Genomic DNA, 21949 nt, shown 5'->3' with positions numbered 1-21949 from the left:
CAAGCATTTGGGGTACTTCCTATCCCTGACACTGGATGCAAACTAGAACAGAATGTCTCTGAAAACCAGACTATGACTGCAATCCTTTACACACTCACCTGGAAGGAAGTCTCACTGAATGCAGTGGAACCTACTTCTGAGTAAACACAAAGAATTACACTGTTAGGAAACTACTGACACTAAGAACAATTCTTAGTTTCTTTCTTTCTTCCCATTTCAGACTGAAAAACAAACCACTAGGGATGCTTTTACTCTCCAAAACCCTGTATGGACCTGTCAGCACACTGACCTGACCAGGCTCCTAGAACAAGGAAGACTCAGACCACCTAAGGATCCTATGATTTTTCTGGACTTTGCTTTCCCTTTCAGATAACAATTCCCATTGGCCCAGCCAGGTCCACCCTACAAAGGGAGAGCTGCCCGACAATTTAAGAACCATTAGTATGATTTGGTAACTTAATGGATATCAACAAAAACAGTGCATTTGAGTGATGGAAGAAAATTCATTAATAGAAGCACACTTGACAAGTACCAATGTGTTGGGCCTTCTGGAGCTGTCATATACCTAATAAACTATGACGGCAAAAAAAAAAATAAAATAAAATAAAATAAAAGCACATCATGAAGGCAGAACTTGCAAATCATCCTGATGTCTCTCACCTCTTTATGCTTAATATTTGCAGCAGAGTACTCAGCTAGTATATTCTTTCTATTTTGTAAAGATGAACAACTGCAAACCTATCACTGCTAGGCTATTTGTTTTGGCTGTCAATTACTCAGGGACAGACTTCTCTGGCAATGGATTGGATTTAACTGTATTCCTCTCACTGCTTTAGCAGGATTTCTTCTACACCTAAATCACCATATGCTCATTCTCAATGCTGAGAATATTTTCCTCACTCAGTATATTTTACTTAGAAATTTAAGCAAGTGATTTATTTCTGATATGAATGCTGTGCATGCTGATGTGATGTAGGAGGGGTAACAAGCTGCAGACAGTCATTGTACAATTCGAGGAGGGAAATGAGAATGGCATGAAGGAGGCCGAGCTATATACTAATCTTCCCATCTCCTATGAGAAAAATGAGTCCCTGACTAGGGCTTTCACCAGTGGATGGGCAAATTAGCTCTTACTTGTAACTTAAGAGCAGCTGGAAACAATCTCTCTACCCTGTTTTCCTCCCAACCTTCGTCCTGACATTGCTGTGTGTGTGTTTAGCCCTTCATGCTGTTGATCCATGGAATTCTACCTGATTCTGCCTTTGGACCATGTTTTACATTCCTGATCTTGCTTATGTCTCAGTGCCCACTTTAGGAAAGCCCATCCATGCCTGGTAAAACTGTACTTGACCACTTGCCTGCTAAACTGCATACTCTGTTGTATTTTCTTAGGTGCAGGAAATTTTCTGATTGATGGAACTAAGCCCTTGCTCAAGATTGCATTATTCCTGAATAGTCACTGGTGGCCATTTTCCTTTCTTTGTCAATTCCTGGGATGTTAATCTTTTTACTGTTGTGCTTTGTGGTCTTACATTATCATGCAAATAAACATTTATTGATTGATTCCAGGGGTTTCTAACCAGCAAATAGTTGCTTAGGGAAAAATAGAGCAACTGCTGCTTAAAGCAGCGCTTTATCACAAAGCATCATGTTGCAGTAGCTCAAACGTGGAGGACTCGAGCACAAAAATGTATTGCTTCTTTGTGCATAGAGATGGTTGAAGTGGGAAAAAATGCTGACAGTGTCCCTATTCAAGCATCCAGAAAATGCTAAAATCGGCCTGTGAAGAGAAGGAGCACTTCAGCACCATCCCTTTCCCTTGACGCATTTGTGGCTCACAAATCATGGTGCATATAATAGCCACTGACTCACAGAGGTTAGTGGGTTACTCCTTATCAGTTGCCATCATTTTGTGGCATCTTCCCATCACATTTTTCATAGTGCTCAGATGAACGGTGTTCTGCTACAAGTTATACATTCAAAGTAAAAGTGAGCTGGGGAGAGGGAGATATTGATACAGAGGAATTGTGACCTGAAATAGAGAAAGAGAAAAGAGAGTTAATTTTATTCAACCAAGCATCAGATGGTTCTGAACAATTTATGTCTCATAATGCATCTCCTAAGCTATCATTTCAATTTGCAATTTATTTTTCAAAAGAAAAGTATCTCTAAGAACTAAACTGATGATGGAGTTATGGACCATTATGTGCAAGCAAATCAGTATTAATGGAAGGAAATCTCAAGGAAAGCCATTTAGTATATGCAGTTGAAAAGAGGTCCAGCTTTATTATTCTTCTTTTCCAAATGTGCCAATAATCCTTGCTTGATATTTCATGCAGCCATTTTCAGCTCCATCATCATCTCATTATCACTTGTTTTATGCAAACTTTAAGTAGAACATCTATTCTTTTTGCTCTTTACCCAAGTGCCCTACATCAAGACAGCATCTGTCTCCACTTTTGAGATTCATACCTCATTCCTGCTTGTTTTTTCCCTTCACTTTCTCCCCCTGCTTCATTTCCTCCTGAGGCCCCTAGATCTTTTTTTGACATTCAGCTCTTAGCAGATTACCCACCTTCTTCTCAAATAAGTAAGTCTCTTACAATATCTTGAAGAAAACCACCCTTGAAAATACATATCTTTGAATGTATTCAAGTAATAGCTTAGATTTTATTTGTCTCTCTTTTCATTGAGCTTTATTCCCATGAAGATACCTTGACTTTAGAGCTCTATTGGACCTACTGGCTTTGCTATGTACATAGAAGGTGGTGCGAGCAGTATTTTCTCTTCATCAAAGTTTAAGGGCTTTGAGTTGAATCCAGTATTTTTGGCCATCAGCGGTAGCTGATGGATCCTGCTCAGAACTCTACCATCAATAGAAAATGGGTGGAGTACATTTTCCCTGATTTCCCTTTTCAGCTGCAGTCTCTAGCATTGCCTCGCCCAGGGTCCCCCAACTCTCTGGAATAGATTTTCAGAGGACAGGTCTGCAGTGGAGGGGAAAACAATGAAAATCAACTTCCCCTTTCTCTGGACTAGAAGCCTTCCTCAGACATGTAAGCCATTTTGTGGAAAGCATGTTCTGGATTCAACCCTAATTAAAAACCACTTGATATAGCAAGCTGTCTAATTACAGGTAAGACTATTTATTTGTCCATCAGCATTGAAGACTTCAGGAATGGGCAGCTTCAGGGGCAAGTATGTTGTATTGCCCCTACTCTGTAATGCACTGAGGTTGCCAAATTAATAATTCTCTGCAAAGCAAGATACAAAACAAGTAGTCTCCTTGCTTCCAATAAGAATTGCACTTCCAGAACAGTTCTGCTATTACATAAGATACTAGTAGCCTGCTTCCCTGCAAAATTTCTGCAAAATTTCTGGCATTTGTGAAGAATACAGGGAGGACCAGAAAACAGTCATGGGGGCTGAATATAGTTTATGTGTTGCTCTGGTTTATTGACTAGCCACAACTTGCCAGAGTAAGATATAGGCATCTTTCTCAGTTTCTCTGACCTGATCCTTTTTTAAATACTAGAGATGCCAGCCTTCAGATCACCTAATAATGTAACTACTTTAAAAGATTTATTAAATCCATGTAGATTTATTTGGAAAATATCGATATGGAAAGAGGACAAGGGGGTGAACATATATGGGACATCAAGACTAATTATCAAGTCAGGATACAGTCATTCATCATCCCAGTACTTGCTGGGGCCTGTAACTGGCTTATCAACAAAGTGTAGAGCTCTTGCTCCTGGTCCTATACTAAGACTGATCCTAGTAAAAATGTAGCAAAGCAAAGGAGTTCCAGATAAAATTGGAAAAACCAATAAATAGCCCACAATATTTCTAATGCAAAGTTGCATGAGTTACAGACAATAATTTCTACGTTTTATCAGATTTAAAAAGATTATATCACAGGAGGGTAGATTTCAGTTGATCATTAAGAAATATATAAGAGCAGTAACAGTAAGAGCAGTTTTACAATGGAAACAACTTCCTAGTGGAGTGGTTAACTCTCCCTAGCTGGAGGGCTTCAGGTGGGCAGCTGTCTTTTGGCATAACCTAGTTCTGCACTTCCTGTATTGGTCAGGGATGTAGATGAGGTAGCCTACCAGATTCCTGCCAATTCTCTATTCTAGGTGTTATTTAATAGGAGGTATGAGTATATCTTCAAGCATAATCCAATTTCTTTAAAGCTGAGTGGATTTTCTTTCAAGGTGTGTGTTTGTTTTAACAAGAACATAAAATAAAAGCCAGACAGCTTGCTAGAGTTTAATTTCACCTCCATTGTTTTAGGGTGTAATTTATAGTTTAATCTCTTAATATAATTTTCCCCATCATAAATATGGTATGGAGAGAGAGAGAGAGAGTGTGTGTGTGTGTGTGTACTTGTGTGTTAAATGTCACAGCGGTCATACAACCAATGATAAATTGGACTGAAATTAGCTGAAAAGGAATAAAACAAAGTTAGTTTTCTGTTACTGCTGTCGTCATATGCCTCACAGGACTGAGTCTGGCACTCTGGAAGTATTAAAAATATTAGTGTCTTTAAGATGTTAAGGGGGCTTACAACTTTCTGATGTTTTGGCAGGCCCAGATAAAGTTTTATTACTGTAGAGTGGGTCAGAGTACTTAGATGTTCGTTTTCCTTTCCATCTGGCTAAAACAAGTCAGAGAGTAAGGATATATACGCTGCAAGAAAGCTCCATAGCCTTTCCCCCTATAATTTGGGCTGCTGAATATTTATTGCAGCATCTCAGCAACCACAGAGCAGGATTCAACCTTTGGATCCAGATGGTTGGCAGTGCTATTCCATATCATAACCCAAGGAAGCTTTTAGTGTTCCAGATTGGCTAATCAAATTATAGTGAATAAATAATCTGAAAATCTCTCAGTCTTTTATCTAACAGAAAAGGCCAACCACCAAGAAGATAAGAAAAAGGCTTCTTTAGAATTGAGAGTAGTGCTGATTTTGTACTTGCAAGAAGTCTTGAATGACATAGACACCATTAGTGCTGTCTTTGATACAAGAGCAAGATCAAAGGGAAAAATACACCTCTTCATACAGACAATTCTGCCTTTCAGTCTGTTGCTAAACATAATTGGGGACATTTACAGACATTGGCTAAAAAGTAAACTTGACTTAGTAAACTCTTGTGCATGTTTACAAAGGTGGAATGATATTGGAACATCACAGTGGGCTGTTTACATCTATATAATATACAGAAAATAGTGATAAATTTTACTCTGTGGTGCCACTACTACACTTCAAAGGAGGCTGCTCACACCATCTGCTCTTGACAGATGAGAGTATTTCATTAAACACAGAGTCCATCAAGGTTATGGATAGCTGTGGTACTTATAAAATTAATAATTAATTCTCAAGTGTTGATAATTCAGTTGATAACTCAAGAGTCACTGTGAAGATGAATCCATGCAGAAAATGGATCAAATTACCATTTCCATTGACTCTTGACATGAACGCATAGCTTCATGCTTAGAATAGCATCACTGTAATGTCCAGGAGTGGAACTGTTGAAGAAACACTGGGATAAAGTAGAATTTTAGGGTCCATATTTTTTCCCTCTGCTATTGTGGGGCAATTTGTTGTTGTTGTCATGTGCCATCAGGTTGTCTCTGATTTATGACAACCGTATGAATAAAAATGCTCCAAAATGCCCTATACTTGACAGCCATGCTCAGCTCTTCTAAATTCAAGGATGTGGCTTCCTTTATGGAGTCAATTCATCTACTGTTTGGTATTCCTTTTATTCTTCTGCCTTCAACTTTCCCTTGCATGATTTTCTTCTCCCATGAACCTTGCCTTCTCATAATACCCTCTCTACCACAATACTACAACAGGCATTGTAGCTACACAAAACAAGACATCAGGGGGTCCAGTTGCAAATCTCTTGCGTCACATTGAGTTAGGCCCATCACCTCTTCTGTTTCTCTTTTCTTTAAAATGTTTTCAAACTGAACTATGCATTTTATTTTCTAGTTTCTACAGATCAAATGAACTGGGAATCACATTCAGCTGTTTCAGAAACCAAGAAGATAATTCACTGGCTTCCCGTTGTGGAAAGGTGAACTGTTGGCTAACAATACCTTTGACTCAATTTTTATGAAGAACTGAGTTTACTTCTTGAAATGGACGTGCCATTTGAAACTTAGAATACCATTTCTTATATGTTCTAAAGCTGTACAATTGTCAGATTTTTATCGTTTAGATTGTAAATGTGTTTTTTCCTGGCTAATTATTAGTATTATTATTTTTATTTTAATGTCAGAAAGCCAATGACTTGTATAATAACATGAAAGACATATTTAAAATGAAGGAGACACTGTATACAAATGTATATTTGTAAAAGCTATTTTTATGATTAGCATGTTTTATGGTTCATCATATTTCAAGTCAGGTGATATTGCACTTAAATGTTTACAGCATACTGAAATGAGATCATCAAAGATTTATGAGCCAATATGTTGAATAGTATTTTAATTATGTTTATTTATTTATATTTCTATTTTAAAGTGAATACTTTTATTAGAAGAGTCATGATGGAGGGCAAAGTAATATTCCTGGCTGGATTTTTTTTAGTGCATTATTACACATTAGTAGATATAACTTGCATATGCTAGATCTGTGCATAATACATATCCCATTGAAATGAATGGAAAACTTCAATTAATTTCAGTACGCTAAATTGCACTCCCACACCTTACTATAGTGTAAATCCCCCCTTGCTACTCCATCTTAGCTTCAGATAAGCACATTTTGAATAATATAGATCAATATGATTTTAAAATTCCATTACTAGTTCCAATAGTGCTACCATATTGACAAGTTAACACATGTGATTTCATATGTACTCTGTGATCCTGGATTGCTGCTACTGGAATACTTTAGTGTCGTGACTGATGGCCATGGCATTAACGTATTTTAACCAGACAACTATATCCCACAGTTTGCCCACTGTTAAAATTGTTCCCAAACAAAGTGGGTGTTGTATCACATGAGCAGCTAACTAAATAGCCAACCTGAGACTATGGTGGTAGGCGGCATATGTTCATGTACGTATAAATAAATAAATAAATTGCGAGTTCCTGAAGGTATCCATCCCATGCCAATAGCATGTGAAGGGAGCCTTTGGCTGAGCACTATGTTTCTCAGCAATTCTTTCTCACTCCTGGAGTTTTCAGGTGTCCTGAAAATGAGTTTTGAAAGTAGGTTTGTTTTTGTTTTTTGTGACTGTATGTTAATTCATTCTTGTTGAAAAAACTCCCCACCATCTCCAAACAAATCTGATGGATCTTTCCTCAAATGTTATAGGCAAACCTACATTCTAATCCATCCTTTCCAGAATTGGTGCCTTCCTAATGTTTTCAAATAGAACAGCCAGATTCCTTACCATTGGTGATACTAGCTAAGGCTGAAAAATCCAGAACATCTGGCAGGTACCATGTTGGGGAAGCTGCCGCTACTCCAGAGAAAAAACCAGGATTTGACAATTCCATACTGTTTCCTTTGCCTTAGTGCCATCCTAGTTCAATTATGATTCACAGCAGAGAAAAGATACTATACTTCTATACAAAGGATATGTTTTAAAACAGTTTGCATATGAAAGAGTGCCCTTGAACAGGGAAATTATTCAGCCATTATTCAACTTTTACAAGAAGTAAGCCCCTTTCAGATGGTCACAAGGGTGAGTCGTACGTACTGTGACTGTGCATGGGATGGTGGCAGCATCATAGTGACCAATTCCTCCCCCCTTCCCCCCAGGTGTGTTTTCTGTCACAAATAGTGACATTGCACGCATACAATGAAACACACATAGTTACAGGTAAACCTGTTTTCCCCACTCCATATGCATGTGTTGACTGCGCACCTCCACCAAAAAATCTGAAGGGTTTTTAAGTCTTAACAATGATACTATTTAGAAATACTTTCTCTAATATCACTTATAGAGTGCTGTAATTTAGTTTCCAGAAACAGAATAATTATTTTTCCATGAATTCATTGCCATCTCATCTTACATGCACACTCAGTTTACATGAATTATCAATGGTGACAGGTCTGCATAAGTGGCAGCAAAGAATACCTCTGATGCTTTCTGGTTGGCTAGAGAGCAAATCATGCACATTATTCCTGCAACTTGCATGTAGAGAAAGATGAACTTTATAATGAAAGAAAGATGTGGGCAAGGGGATAGCTTGTTGTCTTAATATCCATAAAGCTGGTCGGAATATCCCCAAAGGAGAAAGACAACTTCTAGTTGACTGGATCTTTGATTATTATAGGCAGTTGCCCTATATCAAATCAAACCATTAGTCCACATAGTTCTGCATTATCTTCCCCACCAAGCAGAGGTCCAGATGGAACTTTTTCCTAGTCCTGTTTCCTAAGATCGTTTTGACTAGAGGTGACCTGATTCGGCTATACTCTGAAGTTTCTACCCTGCACCTCCACAAGTAATCCACTCCATTGTAACATTACCGCATTTGAGTGAAAGCAATGTGAAGACTTTCTTCCCATTCAATCCATACCTTTATTAGAACAAGCGAAGAGTGTTCTGTTTTGTTTTCTGAGTATAATATAGTGCTTGATCCACCATCTCTTGGGCTGTGAGTCCTGTGTCCATGTACTTCTGCATACAACAGAAATGGACCTAGAGAGGGCATTTGATGTAATATTCATTTACAATCCAATCAAGGCAACCAGACATTTACCTTTCTGTATCTCTACATAAGTAGTGTTGTCGCTTTTTTGGCTACAACAATTGTTTCCAAGAGAGACAAAGAAGTTCCTAAAACTATGAAAAAACTGTCTACACTCCTACAGCTCTTTTAAAGCCATGGTGGTTTTTAACAAATAGGATAGACAATTAATTTTCATTGATATGTGCTGAAAGTATCACCCACATGTTCTGGTGACATTGTTGTTCCAAATGTAACATAATTTTTACATTTCTGTAAATAAATATTTTCTCTGATTAACGCATTAATTCTCTGTAGTAGGACTTGCAGTCCAGTACTGATTCTAGAAATTGGTGGGAAGGCCAAATATATTCATGCTGTCGTCAGACCTCCCCAATCTGCTGCTCTTCAGATGTTTTGAACTGCAACCCACAGCATTCCTCATCACAATCATGCTGACTGAGGCCATCGGGAATTGGTGCCTGAAACATCTGGAAAGCATCAAGTTGAACAAGGCTGTTGCTATCCTGTACACACCTACATGTTGGGCACAACATGATGTAGTTTTGAGAAAATGAAAGGGGCAAGGGAGTGCTTAAGAGGAATATTTAATCAAAGGGAGTCACAGAAAGTTCTGCAGTGGTGAGCTTCAAATTCCATTTCTTTTAAAAATATCTTCAGAACTAATAACTTGAAACCTGGTATCTTTAATTTACCTGAAGAGGTCTACAATTGTGCAAAATTTCAGTGTGATCTGATACACATGCCACAAATACAGCATGCTAAAAAGTGTTGAAAATTGACATATTTTGTCTTTTTACTCAAGCTGTATCTTGACACATCATATATTTCTTCAAAAATCTCATGGATATGCTTTAGTCTTGTTGAGGAAAAATGCCTTTCATTGTTTCATTGTTCATTGTTTCGGTGAAATTCTGACCAGAAGTTTAAAAATTATTAAGTTTTTGTTCACTGGAAAAGCATATAGCAGCAGCTGCTGGGCCTGAGCCAGCCCTACCATTTAGAATAGTGGAGCCACTGCCTCAGGCAGATTGTAGCAACTGGCAGCACTTGCGCACCATGTGGTCTTCTCTGTAGTTAGTCCTCTGTCTTCAGGTGTGGTGAATTGTTGAAGAATCCATACTTAGCAGGTGCTTATGCCTTCAGGAGCTGTCAGCACCGGGATCTTAAAGGGTAATTATAAGTTAGTGTATAGCATACCTCGCAATGACAGTGGGTCTCACTTTGCAGAAGACAGCCTATAGGGGTTCTCTTTTTGAAGGGCTGTCCAGTTTAAGCACAGGAAGGGAGAGCAGCAGACACTTCCCCTACTCTTGAATTGTAAATACCCATAAGAAGTCAGCATGAAAAACTCAGAAAAGCCTTTATTTGCAGTATTAGAAGTAGAAAAACTCCTGAATGTCATCCAGAGCTCCTTGGAAGAAGGACAGAATACTGATGGCAATGATAAATAACCGTTTCTGTGAGTATAGATTTTCTTACTCTTGTGTACTTCAAATATTTTTAATAAAATATGTGCATTTTAAGAATCAAAGAACAGCAAAAATACAGAAAGAACAAACGTATGATGCCAACAGCACTGTATTTTCCTCTGCCCCTTCTTGCAATAATGGGAAAGGCCATATTTAGTTGAAAGGCTTGGATTTACTTGCACACTGGTAAGAATCTGTGTGGAAAATGTTCAAATACTGTATTTATTCTTTGCTGATAGCTGTGTGTTAAATGCAAAGGTGCTAGATGAGTGATACTATCATTTTCTGAGTCAGAAGTTGGGTTTCTAGTATCAATTACCTATTACATTTGTATAAGGAGCAAAATGATTATTTTATACATGCAGATTGATTGTTTTAATAATTAAATAGTTGATTAATTCTTAAAAGGAGAGCCAGTTGCCATGTTTCCAGCATTATCCCTCTGGGAAGCAGAGAAAAGGGCTGGAATAGTCACAATGCAAAGATCTATGGCTTTTCAACATAAGGTACTGATTCATTCATGCATTCATGATTCATGATTCATTGTTGTTTATGGGTTCCTTAGGTGATGCCATGATCCTCCAGTTTAGCTTCTGTATGTTTAGAGTGCCTTTCTGTTGGTTGGTTGGTTGGTTGGTTGGTTGGTTGGTTGGTTGGTTGGTTATTTTTTGGAGGGAACAGGAAAATGAGCTATTAAATTACAGTGGGGAAAATAGTCTGTCTCCTCAGCTGTGTTGAGCCTTCCATAACATGGTTGTCTGCTACTCACCAGACATCTTTCCCAAGCTGTGCCCTGAGCTAGGAAATGATTCAAGCTGAGATCAAATCCAAGGAACATTAGCACATCTTTGTGCTAAATTTCAGATCCACCTAGTGTGTTGCCAAATACACAATCCCTGCTACTCCAGTTACAAGGTGTATAAACCCTACCATTGGAGATTTTGCACCTCCTCCACTTCAGTTCTCATTCTTAGAAATGTAGGTGGCATGGATTGCATCACACGGATGAGACATGTTCATTTTTTTAAAAAAGGATCTCATAAACACAAAGCAAACCTATCAAGAATCAGATAAAATTAATGTCCATTGAAACCGTATGTATGGACAAAACCCACTTTGTGCAGTGGTGTGGAATTTGTCTAAATCCATCAAGCTATATGTGCACAAAGAAATTTCCTCCTTTGCACAGCCATGCAAAGCATCTATACAAGCTTTCACAAGCAATATTTGCATACCTGTTATATGCAATGTTGAGCTTGCATCCTGCCAGATGTCCACATGGGTGTGAGGAAATGGAGTGAGCGCAGTGATAAAGTGTGGCAGAGCCCAGGGAGCTGAGCCAAAATAATTTGACAGATTCCCACTCCCAAACTGGACTTCTTGTACATCCCTATTTTGTGCTAAAGCAAAGCTTCATCTAGAGGTTGGGTATCAGGAAATCAAGAAAGGAACTGCTCTTTGCATCATGCTCTGATTCCAGTGCTTTGAAAGTAGATACCAACAATGCCTAATGTAGAAAAGCTCCTAGCACAAGGTGAAAGCTTCTGAACTTCCAGACATTCTCCTGACCATTGACTGGGGATGATGGGAGGTAGATTCTGTATCATCCAGAAGACCACAGATTTTTTTTCCCCTGGTGGAGCTCTGCAGGGAGAAAAGCAATCTGAGAGTGCTGGGAGGATGCATGTAAGAATAAAGTTAAGCCCAGGAAACTGGTACAGGTGGTCCACAAGCAGAAGAAGTAAAGAAGGCTGAAGTAATCACTTAGAGCAGCATCAGGTATGGAACTGAGTAGGAGTCTGCTTGAACTAACTCCTTTCAAGTGCTACTGCAGTGCCTTTAAGAACCAAGAGAGCATGATTTTAGGACCGTGACTGAAAGTCCATAACTCAGGGCTAGGGACTGGTGAGAATTTTTTTTATTTTTAATTTGCTGCAGTATACAGAATGATCAATACATTTTTAGTCCTTTTTTTCTTTCAACCCAAAGTTATGCCACATATAATCAATATATCACTCCTATTAAGAAGCATATTGATTCCATCCAATGTAGTTATTTATGGAAACAAGTTTCAGATACTAAGCCAAAAGACCATGTTTTGGAAAGACAGAGTCTTTTTGACAACAAACTAAATAAAATCAATTGTGGTGATTTCAAGGATGAGTTGTCTTTTAGAGCAGGTTATTTCTTACTCTTTCTCTCTGCTTACCCAAACATTGTTTTAAGTGAATGTTGAACATTTAATACAAAATCAACCAAGCAGAAAAGCAATGCACTTCTACTGGTACACATGAATACTGGTCATTTGGGTCAATTTATCAGGAGCTTCACTTTAGGTGACCTAAAGTGTGTAAGAAGGTGGTACAAGGGCAGCAGATCAATAACAGCAGCAGGAGAAATGGAATGAAAGACATTATCCATGTAATTGCACACAGGTAACTTTGAAGACAAAATACCATACTGATTGCTCTACCAGACAGAGTTCATCAGGTGCCAAACAGTGATGTCAAAAACACAATCTACAAAAGCAGAAAGGCTGCATCTAACTCAGGAGTACAATAACACCTTTGAAATGGTATGTAATGACTGGCTCATGGTTGGTAAAAAGTTGCCGTCGCAACATGCATGTTCAAAAGAAAGTGGGGATGTGTTGTTATATGCTATCTTTGCAGGTGTTTTGTTTAATCAAGTAAGTCTTGTGGACAAAGACACACCATTTTGCTATTGAAGAGTACCTGATACATTGCATCACAGAGTCCCTGGTGCAGTGCTCATGGGCACTATGCTGTGCCTGGGTGGGCACCTGATTTTTTTAAAATCTTATTTTCCCATGTGGTCTGTGTGTGTATATAAACGTAAGAATTGCATACAACTTTCTAGCAATTCTACACTGGTTACAGCAAAAGTAGATTAATATCCAAATACATATCCATTTGAAGCTGGAGAGAGCCAGTGTGGTGTAGTGGTTCAGAGCATGGGACTGGGACTCAGGCGATCTGGGTTCTAGTCCCTGCTCAGCCATGGAGCCAACTGGGTGACTTTGGGCCAGTCACAGACTCTCAGCCCAACCTACCTCACAGGGTTGTTGTTGTGAGGATAAGATGGAGGAGGAGAATGATGTGAGCTGCCTTGAGCCCTTTGTAGGAAAAAGGCAGGATATGTATCGGTTGATAAATAAATAAGCTGGTGTCCATCAGAACATAAAAAGGAGCCATGCTGGATCAGAACAAGGATTAATCCAGACAAGCATTCATACAATGGTCAGCCTAGTACCTACAGAAACCCACAATCGGGGCATGAATGCAAGAGCACCCTCCTGCTGAAGTTCTTCAGCAAAAGGTGTACACAGCCATACTGTATCTGATAGTGCAGGCAGCATATAGCTAATTGGAACAAGCAGCTATTCATAGACTGATCTTCCATGAATCGCCTATTCCCCTTTCAAAACACTCTTACAAAATGTAGTGAAGGACACCATTAAAAGTAAATTCCATACTTTAATTGTGCACTGTGTAAAGAAGTACTTCCTTTTATCTGTCCTGAATTTCCCCCCATTCGGCTTCATGGGATGACCCTGCTTTCTTGGATGATGACAGAGGGAGCAAAATGTTGCCCTGTCCACATTCTTCACACCATGTTCAATTTTGTAGACCTTTATTATGATACACTTACCATTTAAGTTAAACAATTGATTGGTTGTAACCATTACTCACTAGAGAGTTTCTCCAGCCCCTTGATAATTTTGTTGCAATTTTGGGCCAAATATACCAAATTATACCTACACCATGGGTTTGTATATGGGCAGCATGATACTGATGCCTCTATTTTTGGCTCCTTTCCAAATTATATTTGCCTTTTTCACAATAGGCACACACTGGATTGTTGTTTTTACTGAACTTTCCACCATGGTCCCAAGATCCCTTTCTTGATCAGTCACTAATAGCTCAGTACTTGTACCTGAAATTTCAGGTTTTTTTGTCCTGAAGTACATCATTTTACACTTGCTTACATATTGCTGAATTTGCCATTTTGATGCCCAGTCCCCCAGTTTGGAAAGATCATTTTGAAACTCCTCACAATCCCATTTTGTTTTAACCACCCTATATTTAGTGTCACCTGAAAACCTAGTCAATTCACTGCTCACTCCTAATTCCACTTTTAAAGAACTCTAAAAGGTTAATGAGACAGGACTTCTGTTTGTAGACGCTATGTTGATTCCTTTTTCAGTAGAACTTTTGTACTCTGTGATTTTAGATCTTATGATACTTGCAACTAATTTACCTGGATCAGACATTAAGCTAACTAGCCTGTCATTTATTTATTTATTTTAATTGGTGTTACATTGACCTTTCACCAGTCCTCTAGTACAAAAACAATATTTTTATTGGAAGATTAGCAATGTCATATTTGAGTTCTTCAAGAGCTCTACACCGGAGAGCTAATTTATTAACTTTTAATTTACCAATAAGGTTGAGACTTTCATCTTTTTTTTTCACCACTATCTATCTCAGTTCCACAGACTTCCTTCCTGAAAATATTAATCCAGGCACAGACATCTGTCCTGTATCTTCTGTAGTGAAGACAGATGAAACTAATTCATTTAGCTTTTCTTTAGTGTCATCCTAATTAGTAGTCCTCTAGCTCCATTATCATCCAAATACTTGTTTCCTGCTTCTGATATATTTAAAGAATTCTTTATTGTTGACAATAAGCTCCACAAAATGCCATTTCTCAATTTTCATCGTATGCTTGTATCTCTTTTCTACAAGCTTGTGTTCCTTTTTGTTTTCCTTACTTAGTCAATACTTCCATTTCCTGAAGAAACCCTTCTTTTGATCATTTTCTTGACCCTGCTCATTAACCATGCTGGCCATCTCTTGGACTTGGTGCTCTGAAATATGCATTCTTTCTGAGTATCCTATTGTGGCTTGAGTAAGCACCAAGCATTTTGAAGTATTTAAGCTTCTTGTCTCCTCCCTTAAACTTTCTTCATTTTAAAGAAGTTTCCTTTTTTGAAGTGCAATGGGAAGTGATGGACTTCTCCAGGAATTTTCCACACACACATTTATTCTGGTACCACTGTGGTCACTGTTTCCATTTGGTTCAACAACATTTACATCTCATAACTTGTTAAAGAAGGTAGTGCACTGCCAACTATAAGCTGAATTAGACAATTCCTTATGAAAGAGTCATTGCACTATCCAACAGACATGAAACCAAAGTGTTTTTTTATTAAAATGCAGTCTAAGATCCACAAATGTGACAGATAAATGCCAAACTGGCAATCCACTGCTTAGGCATTTGTGATGGTGCCCATAGTATTTTCTCAAATTCTCAATTGTATCCATGGGCCTAAGAAGGTTGGAGACCTCTGTTATACCAAGTTGCAAAGATTAAACATCTAGTGCAAAGTAAGTTTAGGTGATGTGCTCTGACTATGGAAACAGTGTAAGCTAGAAAATGTTTTTAAAGTCCAGGGGAAAATTCAAATCCACTAGTAGATCTGACAATATGATTCCAAGTATATTACTCAGAGGTAAATCAGTGTGGGTTGATGGAACTTACTTGTGCATTTTTAAGTGTATTTAAGCTTACATCTGATGTTAGATTTCTAGATCGCTGTAGGATTTTTTTTGGAGCCCCAGCTCTGACCTTGGAAACTTGCTCCAAGGATAGAACTGGGATTATGAACTCTGTGTGTCCTTTCCATGCCATCACAGCTGGCGCAGAAAGAGCAGTGCTGGCTGCAAGATCAACACAAGGGGTGGCTTTTGGAATTGAGAAGGGAGGAGACAGGAACCTCCAGAATACAAAAATCATTGTAATTCCTCAGCCTCTCCTCCTCTTCCTTCCAACCATAACCTAATCATTCATCTATTTGAAGGGCAGCAGGAACATGGATAAGCCCTTTACCTCCATGTTCCTTCAGCCTGCATAGGATGCCCATAATCCACTGAGCTCAGTGGGCTACAAGCATCTGGACCAGATTCTGCCTTAAGTAATTCATCATAAATCAGCAGGGGCTCTGGCACCAAGTAACTGCAAATATAAAAGAAAATATTGTGCCACATCTATCATGGGGTTAATTGCTGCTTTCTCAGCTTTCATATTCCTTACCTTTAAATGTAAGTATCCATGGGATGCCTTTCGCCAGATCTTTGGACAGCTCTGTTCCTTTTAGAATGTTGTCTTAGAATCTCATGGCATGCTCATGCAATGCAAAGGCTAATGCGTTCCAGGGCTGTCATTTTAAATCCTGCTCCATCCTTCAAGCCTCTGTTTTGCTCCTGGCTTCAGTTGCTGGACCTTAAGGTTCTGGTTAAAACCAAAGCAGTTTGGAGTAGGTGATGGATGCTACTGGCAGGGAAAACATACTAAAGGAGTATCATGAGCTTCATTTGGTTTTTGCCACTCAGGAAGTTGAATGATTCACATTTTTAACATTACTACAAGCTTTCCAGAGTAAAGAACAGAGTGAGACCGAGCATGTCCATCACAACTTTGCCAGCAGTTGTTGCCATAAGCTTTCATGGGACAGAAAAACCTTGAAAACTGCTCAGAATTCTGCAAAGATAATGAAAGGGACACCTCCTGAACAAGCCTTAATAACGTGTTTCCATAAACTTCCTGAGAATTTGAAATAAATTATAAGCTGAAGGACAGCAGGGAGTAAAAAGAACGAATATGTTAGTTTTCAGCATCTTTACAAGCCTCAAAATTTCTAGTCTGAGAAATTTCCCTCCTTCTTATTTATTACATTTTTATGCTGCCCAATAGCCCAAAGGTTGCTTTCTCTTTTTTTAAAGACTCACCTTAATGAAGTGACCATAACTATGCTCCTTTAATATGGACACCACCCATTAATTTTTTATCAATGTTTGGCTGCCTTTGGGCCTGATCTGTTAATGCTGAAGACTGACCTGCAGGGATCCATAATTCGATGTCTAGGCTTGGGCCAAACTTCTGAATTGGTAATCTGTTTGCTTTGATGAACAGTACACAAGGAAGTTGTTTAATGACTAGGGAAAATAGAGGCCTTCTCCTTTTTAATTAGAATTTTACTCTGTGCATGGGTATGATAGATATGTAAATAGTCTTCCTGTGACTGAAAAAAATCTTCCAAAATAGAAGTTGCTTCAGCCTTTCTTAAAATGGCTGAAGAACAACCATTATCAATTCCTTAAGTTATGTTTTCAAAGTAGGATGTAGCTTTGATATTTTTATTCATGGCAGCTATAGCTTCTTATCATCTGATGTGGCATCTGAGATTACTTCTAAAAATATAAACCTAGAAAGGGCAGTTTAGGAGCTTCAGTTAGCAATGGTATCAGTCCTCACTATTACTGTTCTCAAACAGGCAGAGAAAATGAAAATGTCACTAATTTGATGTGCTGATCAGAACTGTTAAATTAGAGTTGACATGCACTAAATTATATTCTCTCTTCATTTATGTAAAATCTTGGGTTTTGGTCATTATTATCTCCTCCTGATTGTCTGTAGCCCCAAAAGGAATAAATTAACTGCTATAGCAAGTTATTTCAAAACACAGTGCTAGAAGTACTGTCCTGCCTAGGAGGAATTTAAAAAGAAATTAAAACCCATTCTCTAAGTCAAAGTACTGAAAGCTTACAGGAGTAAGAACATTCCTGGTGAGGGTCTATGCAATTACTAGGAACACTGGAAAAAAGCAAGAGGGAATCTAAACCCAGCTTTTCTATTGTGTAAGATCGATTTTAGTTATGTTGTCAGAATTAGCTTTTGCACCTGTTTCCTGATATGAGCCAGGACTTTGTGGTTTTATTTCTTTCTGGTGGTTTTAGTGCAAAGGCTATCCCCCCTCCCCGCAGAGTTTAGGAGTCACACTTTACCTCTCCTGAGAGGTGGCAATTATAGGCTGCTTTGCATGGGCGGCCAGGACTGGCCACAGGCAATTGCTGCTTGAGGCAAAGGATGAAATGCCTCCTGTCATTCCACAGACAGAAAATGACCAGAGTGATAGATGGATGTTTCTGCAACACTGGTGATGGGAATGCATCCTCCAGCACACCTGCGGACACCTGTGTGCGGACTATGTGGCACTCACAGGTCTGACCTCCTCTACTTCAACCTTCTCCCCCTCCCCCCATATCTGCTGACTTCACTTTGCACAATGGTAGAGTCAACCCTGTGGGTGACTTTTAGGGAGGGATGCCTGCAACTTAGCATATGAGCACAGCCACACAGAAAAGCAAGCCAAGGATGGGTGTGCTCCCATTGGACTGTGAGCTCCTCTTGCTGTCCCTCCTCTTCCCATGCCTCAAACCAAAGACTAGGAACAGAAAAGTAGGAACAGGAACAGAAAAGCAGTGGAAATGGTTCGGCAAAATTCCAGGTTCGTAAAAGAAACTAGTAGTCTGGGATTAACAACCCCACAATCCCCACTACAAATGACATGCATAGTATCCCACTATTAATTCTAAGACTGGTATTTTGTCTCAGTTCTGTATGGGAAAAGACTCTTCACTGGGGTCTTGGGAATATACCCCATTGCCTCCTTTATCCCACAAGGATGGTATTGATTTTGGGGACAAAGCAAGGAGGAACGCGATAATAGTGTCCCAGAGGGTCCATTCTAATCACCTTTGAACCTTTTGTGAGTATTTGCATGGAACAGCAATTTCAATTAATTGAAGCTTAATCCAGACAAGTTACAGGTGCTGTTGATAGATGGCTTCTCTGCCTAGATGGTAGATGTCTACCCTCTCCTGGATGGGGTTGCACTCCCCCTAAAGGACAGAGCTCAGAGTCTGGGGGTGTTTCTGGACCTGGAGTACCAGGTGAGCTTGGTGTCTAGATATATCAACTGAGCTTTTATCTGGACAGGCAGAATCTTGCAACATTGATCTATGCTTGGATCACTCTTGGTTAGACTACTGTAATGTGCTCTATATGGGGCTGCCCTTAAGAATGGTCAAGAAGCTCCAGTTGGTACAAAACAGAGCAACTCTTTTGCTAACAAGGACTGGCAGGTAAGAACATATAACTCCAGTCCTTTGGCTGCTGCTCTGGGTCTGCTTTAAGTGCTTACATTGACATAAGAAGCCCTAAACAGTTTAGGACCTGAATGAGAGCCAGTGTGGTGTAGTGGTTAAAAGCATGGTCCTGGGACTCAGGATCTGGGTTCTAGTCCCCGCTCAGCCATGGAGCCATCTGGGTGACTTTGGGCCAGTCACAGACTCTCAGCCCAACCTACCCTCAAGGGTTGTTGTTGTGGGGATAAGATGGAGGAGGAGATGTAAGCTGCCTTGAGTCCTTTAGGAAAAAGGCAGGATATAAATCAATCAATCAATCAATAAAATATATGAAGGAATGTCTCTTTCCATATATGATCTCAAGATCATCTTCTGAGAGCTGCTGTTAAAGGACATCAGGAAGGTGGCTACTCAGAGAAGGGCCTTCTTGGTTGTGGGGCCCCGTTTATGGAATTCACTCCCCAGTGAAATACACTTGGCAGCAATGTTATATCTTCCAGTGCCAGGCAAAAACCTTTTCATTCTCCCAGTATTTTAATTGCTAAATCATGTATTTAAAAATTATTATACTTGTCCCTGTTTATTTCAACTACTTTTAGCTGTTTATTTTACTTTTATTATTTATTACTTTTGTTCTTGTTGGTTCAGCAGGTGCAGAACTGCTGAAACGTATTATTGTAATATATGATTATATTGCTGTGGTATTTTATTGTATTTTTAATTTAACTTAATTTTAATTTAATTTGATTTAAATTTTGTAAACTGTTCTGAGAGCCAAATTGGCTATGGGGGATGGTATATAAAGGCCTGTATAAATAAATAACAAGAATGGATGAGGATTTCATTTCAGCTTAGTTCTGATGAGAATTTTTCATCATTCACAAAGTGCTTCATCTTTGGGGGGAAAAAGAACATTCAGAGAAACTGACAGATTCATCTCTTAAGGCCCAGGCCATTGAATGCTTTGCTGTCAGAAGGCTGTGTTTGATCCTTCGCTATTTAACTACATTTGCACTTAATTACAGGTGCCACCTCTTTCTTTGGATAGCTTCTTATCTTTAACAGCTAAAGGGCAGATAAATACATCTTAGTCCTTGCATGCTGTGAATTTAGCCAATATAGATGAGTGAGAATTTTTTTCAGTGTGTTTTTGATCAAAATTTGTCAAGTTCATATTCAGCATAGAAAGAAACTGAGACTTGAAAAAAAAAAAGTAGAAAGCAGAAGATTGTGAAACAGACAGGTTCTCCCATCCCTTGAAGACAACATACTCTCAAAAAATTTGAGCCTTTTATGGCTATTCAATTGAAACACACAATTAAAAAGCTAGATCCTTTCCAAGGTAATCCTTGGTGTTCATGTGTTATCCCTGTTTTTTCACTGATACTGAACTGGAGCTCTGAAGCATTCAATGAGCGTCATGTGTTAGAGACCACTCCTCCCTTAATACAAAAAATACCACATTGACAGAAAGCAATGTATGGAAAGTAATTGATTCCTTTTAATTAATTTCTATGGAGCAATTAGTTCTAGTGACTGCCACTAACAATTGAACCACCTTCAGAAGAAATAGTTGCCCCACAGGAAAGAGTTGCCATGTTTATCACCTGAGAGGCTTCTGACAGGAAAGATCAGATTTGGTTTAAAGAGAAGGTATCAGTGCCTTGGAGGCTGCATTCTTTCCCTTTGTGGAAAATTTCCAGTCAAGGTGATTATGAATTTTATACAGAACTTTGGCTTGACCCAATGGATGTTCACGAATAAAATAAAATTCAATTTGACACTTGCATTTAATTTCTGATTATATCAGTCCAATTTTCTATGCACTCACTAGTACAGGGAAAGTGTCACAATTGCATAGGTTAGAACTTGAATATGATTATAGCAACCTGACAGAGTTCTGACCTACAAAAGGTAGTCCTGAAGTATTCATTAATTTGATTTCTTTCCAAATCTGTGGAAGTGAGCAAGCTGGAGAACAAACTGAGGCTGCAAGTTTTATTCCTGCTGTTACTGCTGAAGGTTAAACCCTTAGGTTCAGCAAAGGTTATGGATTTATGGATGGATCTATCCTGGTTAAGTAATCTAAGAGTGTTAAACCTGATCTCCTCCTCCTGTTGGTAATTTAGACAAGAAAATAGTGAGCTGAAAAACCCTGCTTTCAAATAGCAATCTTCCCTCCTAAGGAAGCATACAGAATTGGATGAGAGGAAGGTGCCATCTCACCTCCAGCACTGATAACCCCCTCAGAGTCTATAACAGTTAAGCAATCAGAAGAAAGGTATCCAGTTGTATAGATCTCTCTCCCCACTCTCACACACTAGCAGTTCATTCTGTGTGCGTTTACTGTTTGTTTTAATGTTCTAAGGGAATGGTTAATGATGGCGAAGGGGAAGTCACAGTGACTCTGCAGAGAGAAAGAAAGGTTGAAGTCTGCAGAAAAGAGCTCTCAGGTGAGCATGAATGAGGTGGGAGTGAGGGGCAGGACAAGGGCATGGGGAGTCAGCTGGCAGCAGTGTCATCTCTTCTAAGAATCTCAAGAGGTTTTATAAATGGGGCAACAGAAAATCAGCTAGTAGGATGGAGCTGCTATAACAATGGATATGTCCTGCTTTTTCTCACCCTCCAGCCTCTTTTAGCATTTGAGATCTCCTCAAGTGATGGGGGCTTGGGGGCATATGTGTTGGTAAAAACAGAAGAAAGTCATCACCAAGGAAGGAGGAAAAAAGACACAGATTTGTACAA

General features: G+C 39.0%; 1 protein-coding gene across 3 annotated transcripts in view; it reads left to right on the top strand.

The window, feature by feature from the left end:
• The window catches only part of RALYL (RALY RNA binding protein like), a 302850-nt gene extending 296178 nt beyond the window's left edge, over window positions 1-6672 (top strand). For all 3 annotated transcript variants that reach the window (XM_044424344.1, XM_044424342.1, XM_044424343.1), the window contains one exon: window positions 6005-6672. In XM_044424344.1, the coding sequence (XP_044280279.1) occupies window positions 6005-6022 (18 nt within the window). In that variant the 3' untranslated portion in view covers window positions 6023-6672. The remainder of the gene's footprint in view (window positions 1-6004) is intronic.
• Window positions 6673-21949: the final 15277 nt, after the last annotated feature.

The sequence above is a fragment of the Varanus komodoensis genome, unplaced genomic scaffold (assembly GCF_004798865.1).
Source record: "Varanus komodoensis strain SLA01 unplaced genomic scaffold, ASM479886v1 scaffold14_1, whole genome shotgun sequence".
Lineage (NCBI taxonomy): Eukaryota > Metazoa > Chordata > Lepidosauria > Squamata > Varanidae > Varanus > Varanus komodoensis.
This window is presented reverse-complemented; position numbering and strand designations above follow the sequence as displayed.